Genomic DNA, 14,326 nt, shown 5'->3' on the forward strand with positions numbered 1-14,326 from the left:
TATTGCTGAATAATACTTAGAATAGATCTACTACATTTTGCTTATTCATCAGTTGATTGACATTTAGGTGTTTTGCACTTTTTGGCTATTATGAATAATGCTGCTGTGAACAGTCACATACAAGTGTTTATATAGACCTATGTTTTCATTTCTCTTGGGTATATACCTAGGGATGGAATTGCTGAGCTGTACGATAACTTCTTAACTTTTTGAGGCACTGCCAGACTCTTCTAAAGCAGCTAGCTGCACCATTTTATATTCCCACCAGCGTGTATGGGGTTCTGCTTTCTCCACATCCTTGCAACACTTGTCATATGTTTTATCGTCATCCTGTAGTAGGTGTGAAATGGTCTCATTTTGGTTTTGATTTGCATTTCCATGATGACTACTGATGTTGAACATCTCATGTGTTTATCAGTCATTTGTATATCTTCTTAGAAATGTCTTTTTTGGCTGGGCGTGGTGGCTCACGCCTGTAATCCCAGCACTTTGGGAGGCGGGAGGCGAGCAGATCACCTGAGGTCAGCAGTTCGAGACCAGCCTGACCAACTGGTGAAACCCCATCTCTACTAAAAATGCAAAATTAGCCAGGCGTGGTGGCAGGCGCCTGTAATCCCAGCTACTTGGGAGACTGAGGCAGGAGAATTGCTTGAATCCGGGAGGCGGAGGTTGCAGTGAGCCGAGATGGCGCCATTGCACTCCAGCCTGGGGGACAAAAGCGAGACTTCGAGATTTCATCTCAAAAAAAAAAAAAAAAGAAATGTCTTTTTGGTTCCTTTACCCATTTTTAAATTTGGTTGTCTTTTTGTTGAGTGCTAGATGTTTTCTTTATATTCTAGATATAAGACCAAGACTCTTAGCAGATATTAATCACAAAGTTGTATAAAGCGTAAAGACTATGTAATAATAGTAATTTTCCATCACCTATTTTCAACTCTCATCTGCTAAAGGTAAAATTTTAGGGTACCATATAAATTGCCTAAAATATATATACTATAACTTAGTTATTAAGTAATTACCTTTACTATTACCTTTACTATTAAGTTATTAAGTAATTACCTTTACTATTAATGCTACAGTGAATATCCTCTTAACTAAATCTTTGTGTACATTTGTAATTATTTCTTTAGGATAATTTCTTAGAAGTAGAGTTGTGTGTCAGTAGGTACGAATATTTTAAGATTGTTGTTGTTGTTGTTTTCTAGACAGTCTCGCTCTTTTGCCCAAGAGGGAATACAGTGGTGTTGTCATGGCTCACTACAACCTCAGCCTCCTGGGCTCAAGAGATCCTCCCACCTCAGCCCCATCCAAGTAGCTGGGACTACAGGCACACACCACCACACCTGGCTGATTTTTGTATTTTTGTAGAGACGGGGTGCCCAGGCAGGTCTTGAACTCCTGAGCTCAAGCAGACCCTCCGCTTTGGCCTCCCAAAGTGCTAGGATTACAGACATGAGCCAGTGCATCTGGACATATTTTAAGGTTTAGAAGATACACATCTCTTCAAAAAGCTTATACCAGTTTGTACTTTAGCAGCCATGACACATATAAGAATGCTTTTCCTAACATTGGATATTGCTAGTAAGTTTGGATATTTTGAAATTTTTAATTGCTTTTTAAATTTCTATGCATAATTATCTTTCAGGATATGATAAGAGAAATCACTACCATAAAAAGCTTCTGCTTGTCCTGCCATAATGGGCAACTTCTAATTCAACTTATTTTGAAAATGATCGTGTATCTTTTTATACATGTCTTATAAAATTTTCTGTATATTAGTTGTTTATAGATTTGCCAAAATCGGTTTGGCTGCTTCTCTGGGGAAGGAGAAGGGATGTTGCATGTGTAAATCTGGCTACCTTGCCAGGAATGGGTGTAGGTAATATAGATAGTGCAAATTAAGATGAACTATTACTGCTTTCTTTCATTTATTCCTTCGACATTGAGTGCCTAATCTGTGCCAAGTATTAATACTATTCTAGGCATTGGGGGATACAGCAGTGAGCAAAATGGCCAAAGTCCCTGCCTTCATTAAGCTTTCATTCTAGTAGATGAGATAGACAATAAAAAAGATAAAGTACTTTGGGCCAGGCACAGTCGCTCACACGTATCATCTCAACACTTTGGGAGTCCAGCGTTGGTGGATTGGTTGAGCCCCGGAGTTTGAGACCAGCCTAGGCAATATAGTGAGACCTTGTCTCTACTAAATAGAAAAAAAGTCAACCAGGTGTGGTGGCATGTGCCTGTAGTCCCAGCTGCTCAGGAGGCTGAGGTGGGAGGATTGCTTGAGCTCAGTAGATTGAGGCTGCAGTGAGTGGTGATTGCGCCACTATACTCCAGCCTGGGTGACAGAGCAAGATACTGTCTCAAAAAACAAAAAGAGAAAAAGAAAAACAGTACATTGGACAGTGGTTAGTGCTAAGGAGGAAAAAGGCACAGGAGGGTAGTGTTCCTAATGTTTAGAGAGGAGGGGTGAAATTTGAGGTAGGGTGGTCAGGGGAGACGTCATTGACTTGTATAAAGACTGAAGGCAATGAGAAACCAGCTATATGAACACATGAGAAGAGCATTTTAAGTTCTTTTGGAAACTCACTTTTAGAATAATCTGTGTTCTCTGTGTTTTGTTTTAACAGAGGCTAGTATTACCAGCTTGAAACAAGCTGCCCTGGTCAAAGCCCCTCTCATTCCGACTTTGAACACAATTGTTCAGTATCTAGACCTTACTCCAAATCAGGAATACTTGTTTGAAAGGATCAAAGGTAATTATTGATTGGAAGAGGAAAAAATGAGAGCTTTTTTACTACACTGGAATTTATCAGTAAAGATTAACAAGGAAAAACCATTTTAATTACAAGTATAATTTATGTCTTATAAATACATGTTAATTTTGGCTTAATTTTATTTTGTGTAGGAAACTTAAATATGAGCTAAATGGGCTCCAGTGAATATTTCACTCATTTCCTACTTTTAGACTCGTAAGAATGGGTGCCACTATGACATACTTTATAGTTCTAGCATGCTGAGCCTTATTTCTCTTAATTTTTATAATTCCTATTTAATAAGTTCTTTCCTTATATTTCTGTTATATTCTTACTATTTGGTGGAAGATGTGCTCTTCTGAGGAGACTGACTTGAGAATCAGGAAATGTTGCCTCCCTGACACCCCCATACACCCTCTATGCCTCTCTACTTACGTAGCAATTCATAAAGTTAGAATTTTTTAAAATTTGGATAAACTTTTTAAAAGGTTCTCATCACTAAGACAAGTTTTAGAAATAGTATTCAAATTTATCGTAAATCTTAATTTGAAAATATTATAGTGTTCTCCCTTTCCCCTAAGGTTAGAGCAGGGTTCAGGAATAAACATTTTTCATGACTTTTTAAAGCATTTTATATAAGGAGAATTTCAAACATACACAATACTAGACAAAATAGTATACACATACCTCTTGTACACATCACCCAGCCCCAACAATCACTAGTCCCTAGCCAGCCCCTGCCCTATCCACTTTCTTCCTGTATTATTTGAAGCAAGCCCTCATGTCATTATCAGTTCATTTGTAAATATTTCTTTGTATATCACTAAAAGATAAGCCTCCCGCGACCGCCTGCTTTTGAGACAGTGTCTTACTATGTTACCTAGGGTGGTCTCCAACTCCTAGGCTTAAGCAGTCCTCCTACCACAGCCTCCCAAAGTGCCGGGATTATAGACATGTACCCCACTGAGCCTTTAGAAAACTGATAAAACCATACATAACCACAATACAATTATCTTTTTTTTTTTTTTTTTTTTTGAGATGGAGTCTCTCTCTGTTGCCCAGGCTGGAGTGCAGTGGTGCAATCTTGGCTCACTGCAACCTCCACCTCCCAGGTTCAAGCGATTCTCATGCCTCAGCCTCCTGAGTAGCTGGGATTACAGGCATGCACCACCATGCCCCAGCTAATTTTTGTATTTTTAGTAGAGACGGGGTTTCACCATGTTGGTCAGGCTAGTCTTGAACTCCTGACCTTATGATCCATCCACCTCGGCCTCCCAAAGTGCTGGGATTATAGTCGTGAGTCACCACACCTGGCCACAATTATCATTCTTAATATTCTTTTTTTTTTTTTTGAGACAGGGCTCACTCTGTCACCCAGGCTGGAGTGCAGTAATGGCGCTAGTGCAGGAGTGTATAGACCTTGCAGCCTTGAACTCCTGGCTATGGCAATCCTCCCTCCTTAGCCTCCCAAAGTGCTGGGATTATAGGAGTGAGCCACCATGCTGCCTAGCCCTAATATTTCCTGTGTTATGAGATATTAAGTCTGTTCAAATTTCCAGCTATCTCATAAAAATACATAATTTTTTGGCAATGTTTGTTTGAATTGGGATTCGAATATTGTAATACATTGCAGTTGGTTATTTCAGTTTATTTTAAGCTATATGCTTCCCATCCACCCTCTTTTTTTTCCCTTTGCAATTTATTTGTCAGAAGAACTGGATTGTTTGTCTTGTAGAGGTTCCCATAGTGTGGGTTTTGCTGAATGCATCCCTATGGTGTAGTTTACATAACCCCTTCTCTTTCCCATAAATTCGTGTTTGAGTTTTTTGGCAAGATTGCCTTGTAGTTAGCAGAGTATTTGTACATCCAAAAAAAGAGTCTGTGTATGTACACATTTATACAAAGTATATAAAGGGTTTATATAAAATATACAAAAAAGATTAAAAGAATACACTGGGCCAGGCACAGTGGCTCATGCCTGTAATCCCAGCACTTTGGGAGGCCAAGGCGGGTGGATCACAAGGTCAAGAGATCGAGACCATCCTGGCTAACACAGTGAAACCCCACCTCTACTAAAAATAAAAATTAAAAAATTAGCCGGGCGTAGTGGCAGGCGCCTGTAATCCCAGCTACTCGGGAGGCTGAGGCAGGACTGTGGCGTGAACCCGGGAGGCGGAGCTTGCAGTGAGCCAAGATCGCACCACTGTCTACGCTCCAGCCTGGGCGACAGAGAGAGACTCCGTCTCAAAAAAAAAAAAAAAAAATTGCAGTGAACACTCTCCTGGTCTAGATTGGATAGTTAGCAACCTTTTGACATATTTGATTCATTCTTTCTACGTATATATACACACACACATTTTTTTTCTTGCTGTGCTATTTGAAAGTACATTGAAAGTACTTTTTAGCATGCATTCTCCTACCTAACCATAATACAATTATCGTACCTTAAAAAAATAATAATTTTCTGATATTGAATATATTGTCCATATTCAAATTTTCCCTACCCATCGACTTTTTTTTCAAGAAGCCAGAATAGTAGTCAGATAAATCTAAAATCCCACATTTTGGATTTATCTGATTTCTTCAGGGACATGTTTATCTTTTTATATCTTACATTTCTTTAGGTTTGGGTGTTTTGATCAAGTTTTTAAAATGATTTGCTTCCCTTATTATATTCCCTTAGCCTTTTTTTTTTTCCTTTTTTGCTTACTCTTAGCTTTTAAAAATTTCACCTTGTTGCCACAGAACTCTCTCAGGGAGGTTGTATGAGCTCATTTCGATGGAACAGAGGTGGTGACTTCAAAGGACGAAAGTGGGATACAGACCTGCCCACCGATTCTGCTGTAAGTCCCTAGATTCATTCATTCATTTATTTATTGTTGATTGACTGACAGACACAGGGTCTCACTCTGTCACCCAGGCTGTAGTGCAGTGGCATAGTCACGTCTCACTGCAGCTTTGATCTCCCAGGGCTCAAGTACTCCTCCCAGCTCAGCCTCCCAAGTAGCTGGGACTAGGCCCGAGCCACCACACCCAGTTAATTTTTTAAATTTTTTGTGGAGATGGGGTCTCACTTTTTTGCCCAGGCTGGTCTTGAAGTCCTGGGTTCAAGTGATCCCCTTGCCTCAGCTTCGCGAAGTGCTGGGTTTACAGACATGAGCTACTGTGCCTGACCCTTAGATTTATTTTGTTTTTTCAGTTTAATGTTTCCGTTACTGGATTTATGTGTTTTTGTTTGCCTATCATAAGAATAAGTATTAAAAAATGATTTAGAAAATAAGGTATTTATAATAGTATCAGCATGTTCACCCAACCACTGTTAATATTTTTGTGTATTTTTTCCTTTTACTTGGTTGCTACTGTTTTTTAATGTTTTTATCATTTTGTAATTCTCCTGTATGTAAAATTATGTGTTCTTCCACTTCTGTAATATTTAGGGTTTTTTTTTACTTCAACCTCCCCTTACCTAGATATTTTTTCATTATTACACACTGTCATTTAACTATTCTCCTATAGTGAACCTGAAAGTTTGAGACACTTTTGGTAGAGAAAGGACATTTACTTGTTTTTTGATCTTAAGTAATACAGCATGCAAATAGTGTGATGCGCATTGCTTTCTTGGGATTGTCACTTTAAGAGAGACTCCTATAATTATATTTAGGAGATCAAAGAACATAAATGTTCTTGTGTGCTTATGAGGTTTTCAAAATTATGTTCTCTCTTTTTTTTTTATAGTGACTGTTACGGGTGAAAATTAAGTTTTATGTTGAGATTCAGATTGAGAATTGAATGTATTTTATCTTGGTTTTGCTATTAACTGTGTTGGTATGAATGATCCACTTAGCAAAAAACTAAGAATGCCCTGCTTTTCTAGGGTTGCTATGGAAAACTAAAAATGTAGATCAAATATGTAGGGACTGGGAGTCTGGTGTTTAAGCCCCACTCTCTACCCCTACCCTCAACAGATAATGGTAACTTTGTAGGCTAGAGTATTTAAACTTTTTCAATTTGAAAAGGAAACCTTCCCATCAAAATATAGACTGATTTGATGGCAAATATCTTTTTCTATTTTAAATTTTGAGTAGATTATTTGAATTAAGCCTAGCTTCATGTCTTAAACACACTGAATTCCTTTATGATTTAGGAGAGGAATTAGTGAATTCCTTATCTTTATAGGAAATAATACTTTCAATTAAAAGAATAGGTGTGCTACCTGAAGTATGTGTTTTTATCTTTTTATTCTACAGATTTTATCTTGTAAATCTAACCATTTGACAGCATTTTTCTAATTCACTCTTTAGAGAAAAATTTTTTAATTGGAATCGTTATAAATACAGATGTTTCTGAAGGGCTACATCCATGCTAGATTTTCATGCTGACTTAAAAAAATTATTTCTTCATCCTCAGATCATCATGCATGTATTTTGCACCTACCTTGACTCTAGATTACCTCCACATCCGAAGTATCCCGACGGAAAAACTTTTACTTCTCAGCACTTTGTTCAGACACCAAATAAACCAGGTATAAACCTCTCCTAAAAGAATGTGTTGAGATTTTCACACAAAATGTCTCTGGGGGTTTGGTTTTTTAATGCAGCATACTTCCTTCCTTTACAGATGTTACGAATGAGAATGTTTTTTGCATTTATCAGAGTGCCATCAACCCTCCCCATTATGAGCTCATCTACCAGCGTCATGTATACAACCTGCCAAAGGTATTTCTATATAGAGAAGATGTTACAGAATGTCTTGGGTGATTTGCTTTGATGATGTTTTTAAAATTATAATCTCATGTTAATAGAAGAAGTAAATTTTTTAAATTAGGGAAAATGTGTTTCATACATATATATTTCTTACTATAAAAGTAGTATGTGCTTAATTTGGGAAAGTATAAAGAATAAGAAGGAAACTCACTCATTCCATTACCTGAGGCAGCCATTGTTGATTTTTTGTTTGGTATATTGCCTTTTGGTAAATTTCATTTTGGTCTTATGTCTCTTTTTAGAGGCAGAGTCTAGCTCTGTCACCCAGGCTGGAGTGCAGTGGCATGATCATAGCTCATTGTAGCCTTGAACTCATGGGCCCAAGAAGTCCTTCCACCTCAGCCTCCCAAGTAGCTAGGACTACAAGCACATACTAGTATACCTGGCCAATTTGTTTTTTGTAGAGACAGAGTCTCTCCATGTTAACTCAGGCTGGTCCTGTACCCCTGGCCTTAAGCAGTCCTCCTACCTTGGCCTCCTAAAGTGCTGGAATTACAGGTGTGAGCCATTGCACCTGGCCCTTTCTTTATATTTTTTATGGGCTAAAATGATTTATGTAGTTTTATATCTGCTTTTAAATATTAGCTTATAGCATAATTTTCCATACTATTAAAAAATCTTCATAAATTTTTTGTTTGTTTGTTTTTGTTGTTGTTGTTTTTTTTTGAGATAGAGTGTCACTCTGTTACCCAGGCTGGAGTGCAGTGGCGCAATCTCGGCTTACTGCAACCTCTGCTTCCTGGGTTCCAGCAATTCTCCTGCCTCGGCCTCCCAAGTAGCTGGGATTACAGGCACCCACCACCACGCCCGGCTATTTTTTTATATTTTAGTAGAGATAGGGTTTCACCATGTTGCCCAGACTGGTCTCAAACTCCTGAGCTCAGGCAATCTGCCCACCTTGGCCTCCCCAAGTGCTGGGATTACAGGCATAAGCCACCATGCCCAGCCTAAAAATAGTTCTTAATGGCTATAAAAAAAACTTCACTAGTATAATTTATTTAACCATTTCTCTACTGTCGTACATTTTGGGTATTTCTAATTTTTTATTATAAATACTGCTGAAAAGGCTGAGGCAGGTGGATCACGAGGTCAGGAGATCGAGACCATGCTGGCTAACACGGTGAAACCCCATCTCTACTAAAAATACAAAAAAATTACCGGGCCTGGCTGGCGGTGTGCGCCTTTAGTCCCAGCTGCTGAGGAGGCTGAGGCAGGAGAATGGCGTGAACCCAGGAGGCAGCGCTTGCAGTGAGCCGAGATTGTGCCACTGCACCCCAGCCTGGGTGACAGAGCAAGACCCCGTCTCAAAAAAATAAAATAAAATAAAATGAAAATAAATAATGCTGAAAATGTATCTTCATGCATACAGCTATCTGCATTTCTTTAGCCCAGAGTTCTAAAAGTGGAATTCTAGGTCAAAATATTTTTAAGACTTTAAAAATAACATATTACCAAATTACTTTATAATAAAGGTATTGTATCAATTTATACTTCCATTAATGTGTTTTACTTTTTTTGAGGTAGTCTTGCTGTGTTGCTTAGGCTGGTATCACATTCCTGGGTTCAAGCAATCCTCCTGACTCAGCCTGTTGAGTAGCTAATTACAAGCACATACAGGTTTTTTACTCTTTTTTTTTTTTTTTCCTGAGACAGAGTCTTGCTCTGTTGCCCAGGCTGGAGTGCAGTGGCGCAATCTTGGCTCAGTGCAACCTCTGCCTCCCAGGTTCAAGCAATTCTCCTGCCTCAGCCTCCCGAGTAGCTGGGACTACAGGCGCCCACCACACTTGGCTAATTTTTTTTTTGTATTTTTAGTAAGAGACGGGGGTTTCACCGTGTTAGCCAAGATGGTTTTGATCTCCTGACCTTATGATCCGCCTGCCTTGCCCTCCCAAAGTGCTGGGATGATAACAGGCATGAGCTGCCACACCCAGCCTGGTTTTTTACTCTTGATTACAAGCATCAGTTCTGTTGATAACCTTTGTAATTATTTTTGTTACCAGCATCTTTACTGAGAAATTTTACATTGGCTATAGTGATAAATTGTGCTATCAGATTCTCAGGAAGATATATTAATTTCTTTCAAGTTTAATATTTTGTCTTTGTATGTAAATACTTTGGGCCATTGAAGTTCTTGTGAATATCCATGCCAATCTTTGTTTTTTAACCACTATCTGTTTTTTTTTCCTTTTCCTTATAGTGTAAACATTATCTTCTAAAAATCATACATTCTCTCAGATTCTTGAGTTAAAAACACATTAAATCAGAGTAAGTGGGGAAAAGTTAACCTGTAAATTGAAAATCTAAATTTGGAGCTGTTTTTACAAACCAAAAATTACATATAATAGTTTGATTTTAGAGCTAGCAATATGCTGCCTAGTATTCCCTTGCAGATAAAATAAATTCATATTTAATATGTTATTTATATGCTAAAGTATATTCTGATATATTTTAAAGTATGACTCAAACCTTTTTTTATCCCAACACTTGTTTATGCCATTACTTTGGGGGATAGAGCATTTTTGTGTGTGTAGTGTACGGGGCACCAACCTCAGAATAGCTCTTCAGGCTCTTCCAGGCCTTAGTAAGTGTTTCTCCCCATGTGTGAACACAGCCCCCCGGCCCCCCAGTATGTTACCTTTCTGCTCATCTTTTAGGTTGCAGCTTAAAATACAAAAAAAAAATTAGCCGGGCGTGGTGGCGGGCACCTGTGGTCCCAGCTACTCGGGAGGCTGGGGCAGGAAAATGGCGTGAACCTGGGAGGTGGAGGTTGCAGTGAGCTGAGATCACACCACTGCACTCCACCCTGGTCGACACAGCGAGACTCCGTCTCAAAACAAAACAAAAACATCTTTCCTTCAGGGAGGCATTCTGTCGCTAACCAGCCTAAATCAGACACTGCATCTTCATATGTTCCTGTGGCACCTCCTCTCACAGCATTCCTCACGCTTTGTTGTGATTCTTAGTTTACTGTCTGCCTTCCCTACTGGCTCTTAGGTCCTTGATTACATGTATCCTTTCTGTCTTCCTCACTGCAGTATTCCCACTTCCTAGCACAAAGCGTGGGTATTTTGTTTAATGAATACATGAAAGTCTGAATTGTATGGAATTCTGAGTTAGTAGGATATGAATTGATAAGATATACATTTACCTACCAGACTGAATCTTTTTGGTTTGGATTGAATCTTGTCTTTTTTGTTTTTGTTCCAGGGCAGAAATAATATGTTTCATACATTGTTGATGTTTCTGTACATCATAAAGACCAAAGAGTCAGGAATGCTTGGGTAGGTACTTATGCATTAAAAACGTAAGTAGTTATTTACTGATTTTCTTCCTATGTTAAGATTCTGCAGAAGGCAGCAGCATGTAACTGAAGATTTATGGATTGAACAATAGATAATGGCTTCAGCCCTGTCACAAACTACCTCTGCTATTTCGGGCAATCCATTAGCTACCTCCTCAGAACCCATTGGTAAAAGGCAAGTGGACTACATCGTTAGCATTATAGTTGTGTTCCCTGAAGGAATAATTCAGAGATAGATAAAAATTAGACTCTTGCCATTTAAAAAAAATTTTCTTTTTAAAATCTGGAGTCTGTTTTTTTCCAAGCCATTTCATTTCAGACACGAAGCATTCTGCAAAGTGTTTACAATTCCAGAGAGACGGAGTCGGTACCCATTCCATAATATCATTAACTGCAATGGAAAAGTAGTCAGTTGAAATCATTTACATACTTGGTAACAAAGCTCACATATTGCAAGACATTCAAAATTTTAGTATTTTCATTTCGATGATTAGAAATTTTAGTGTATCAAATGACATATGAGATAAGTAGACCCCAGCTAAAGCTAGGGATATTTGTAGTGCCTGATCTGGGAGTTGGAAAACATGGGTTCTGGGTCCAGCTCTGCCATACTAAGTAACCTGAGGCTAATAAAAAAAAACAAAGGGATGGGCTTGGAGCAGAAGGGATTGTGGTCATTTCCACTTCGGATATGCATGCACCTTTAAGTTTTAGATAGCATCCTGTAAACTGTAATTTAGAGTTTATACATGTCCTAGAACTGTGCTGTCCAGCCACCAGCCCCGTGTGGCACTGAACACTTGAAGCAGGACTAGTCCAAACTGAGGTGCACTAAAGTGTAAAATGTGTAACAGATTTCAAAGACATAACCCCCAAAAAGTAAGATAACTCCTTAAAAATTGTATATATTTGTTACATATTGAAATACTAGTTTGGATAGATTTAGTTAAGTGGAATATATTCTTAAAATTAATTTGACCTGTTTATTAGGTATCTACTAGAAAATTTAAAATTATGTGGCTTGCATTTGCTCTCATACCATATTGTATTTTTGTTGGACAGCACTGCTGTAGAGAAAGCAAAGCTCCTGTCTTTAAATGTATTAGATGCAAAGATTAAAACAGACATGAACAGAAATTTGTAAACAAATATGAACATTTATTAGCTTTTTTTTTGAGGTGGAGCCTCGCTCTTTTTTTTTTTTTTTTTCCTTTTGTGATGGAATCTCGCTCTGTCGCCCAGGCCGAAGTACAGTGGCACTATCTCAGCTCACTGCAACCTCTGTCTCCCAAGTAGCTGGGACTATAGACACCCGCCACCATGCCCGGCTATTTTTTGTATTTTTGGTAGAGACGGGGTTTCTCCATGCTGGTCTCAAACTCCTGACCTCAGGTGATCCGCCTGCCTGGCCTCCCAAAGTGCTGTAATAACAGGCGTGAATCACCATGCCCAGCTATTAGCTTCTTTTATCATATATTTTTTCCTGTTAGAAAGATTAGGAAACTCACTTTTGTGGGGCATCTAAACTAACAGGGTTTTTTATTTTTAAATTATGAAAATAATGCATACTCAGTAGACAAGTATTTAACACAGCAGTGTATAAACTAGAACTAATTTCTAATTATGTGTAGAGACAGTATCTCACTATATTGCCCAGGCTGTGATCCACCCACCTGCCTTGGCCTTCTAACGTGCTGGGATTACAGGCATAAGCCACTCCACCTGGCTTTATTTTTGTTTCTTTTGCTTAAAAATGTATTGTATCCAAACATAGTACTTTATGACCTAATTTTTAGTCTTATGGTATATCTTGGACATTCTCCCATGTCAAATTTTCCCTAAAATGTCTAGGAAAGTTTGGTTATAAATATACTTATACATATATATTAGATGGAATATGGAATTTGATAGAAAAATGTTGTTAATACAGGTCAAGTATTCTTTATCTGAAATGCTTGGAACCAGGAGTGTTTCAGATTTGATTTTCTCCAGTTTTGGAATATTTGGAATAATTACTGGCTGAGCATCCCTAATCTAAAACTCCCCAGAATGCTCCAGTGAGCATTTCCTTTGAGCATCATGTTGTCACTCAAAAAGTTTTGGGTTTTGGAGCATTTCGGATTTTCAGATTATAGGTGCTTAACCGGTATAATATAAATAAACAATTTTTGGTTTTAATTGAAAATGTATCTTTTCCTCTGTGAATCCAAATTGGTATTTTGATGCATAAATGGTTTGTCATGATAGCATGAGGTTTGAGTGCCATATACAGTCTGTCATATGCATTAAAATGAAAAAGTGCTTAGTGGAGCAGCACTTTTTCATTTACTGAAATGTAATGAAATTTACTGAAAGGCCAAAAGAAATTGATACAATTTTTAAAGCGCTATCTTCTCTTAATGAGCAACTTATATATAGAAAATTAAGCATTTTAGACTAAAGCTAGTGTTTTTAAACTCAGGGGGAAAAGCTTAGAAATTATTAACCTTTTGAACATGAATAATTTTTTAAATACATCCTAAAACAAATAGTTAAAAACTTTCCTATAACTTAAAAGAAATGACTGAGTGGCTCAAATATAGTCCATTTGGATTTATGACCATAAACCCACAGATTGATCCAAATACATTATCAATTTAATGCCAGATATTTGTGCAGTAACAGGAATCAGATGAATGTCCTACTTGCAAAAGGAAAAAAATCTAGACAGAATTCACTGCACAGTGACTTAAATGTCCTGTTCAGGAAAAAACACTATAAAGTTTAAAGTTAAATGACAAACTGAAACAAAGCATTATTCTGCTATAATATAAGCAGTAGTAATTGGGTTTGCAAATATAGCAAATCCAAGCTCATATTTGTTATATATAAAGAACATATATGATTTTATTAGAAAAATGGACAAAGGCATGGAAGATTTCTTCATAAAGTGTTTAGACAGCTCCTAAACACAAAAAGATGCTTAGACTCTTGCACAAACAAGTCAAAATTAACTTTTTTTTCTATCAGATTTGATATTTATCATGTGTAGTGTCGGTGAGGGTGTGAAGAAATGGAAAATACAGTTGATAGAAATTACCTGTTTTGAAGGGCATTTTTGGCAGCTTTTTACCAAAGTTAATACCTTCTCATAATTTAAAAAGTCATAGAGGGCTAAAAGTTCATGACAGAAATGAGCAATTCCCTGTATTCCCCAAGTCTGCTTCCCAAAGTAGACCGTAGTCCCTCAGTGGCTTTTTCTTCTGTTATTACTCTCATAGTTCCAAATAATAGAGGTTTACAGCTCTCTTGATTCTTCAGTTTCAGATATTCTCTATTGATTTTTTTATTTTGTTAGGTGAGTAATTTCTTTCTCTTGTAACCCTCTTATTCCCTCAGACTTTGTTTTTTTTTGTTTTTGTTTTTTGTTTTTTGTTTTTTGAGACGGAGTCTCGCTGTGTCTCCCAGACTGGAGTGCAGTGGCGTGATATCGGCTCACTGCAAGCTCCGCCTCCCGGGTTCAC

General features: G+C 37.8%; 1 protein-coding gene across 1 annotated transcript in view; it reads left to right on the forward strand.

Annotated features, from left to right (window-relative positions):
• TMEM209 (transmembrane protein 209) overlaps nt 1-14,326 on the forward strand; it is a 46,795-nt gene that overhangs the window by 29,952 nt on the left and 2,517 nt on the right. The window contains exons 10-14 of the mRNA XM_011995988.1: nt 2,600-2,759; nt 5,505-5,602; nt 7,167-7,281; nt 7,377-7,474; nt 10,730-10,803. Of these exons, the coding sequence (XP_011851378.1) occupies nt 2,600-2,759; nt 5,505-5,602; nt 7,167-7,281; nt 7,377-7,474; nt 10,730-10,803 (545 nt within the window). The remainder of the gene's footprint in view (nt 1-2,599; nt 2,760-5,504; nt 5,603-7,166; nt 7,282-7,376; nt 7,475-10,729; nt 10,804-14,326) is intronic.

Source organism: Mandrillus leucophaeus, unplaced genomic scaffold (genome assembly GCF_000951045.1).
Source record: "Mandrillus leucophaeus isolate KB7577 unplaced genomic scaffold, Mleu.le_1.0 Scaffold5, whole genome shotgun sequence".
Lineage (NCBI taxonomy): Eukaryota > Metazoa > Chordata > Mammalia > Primates > Cercopithecidae > Mandrillus > Mandrillus leucophaeus.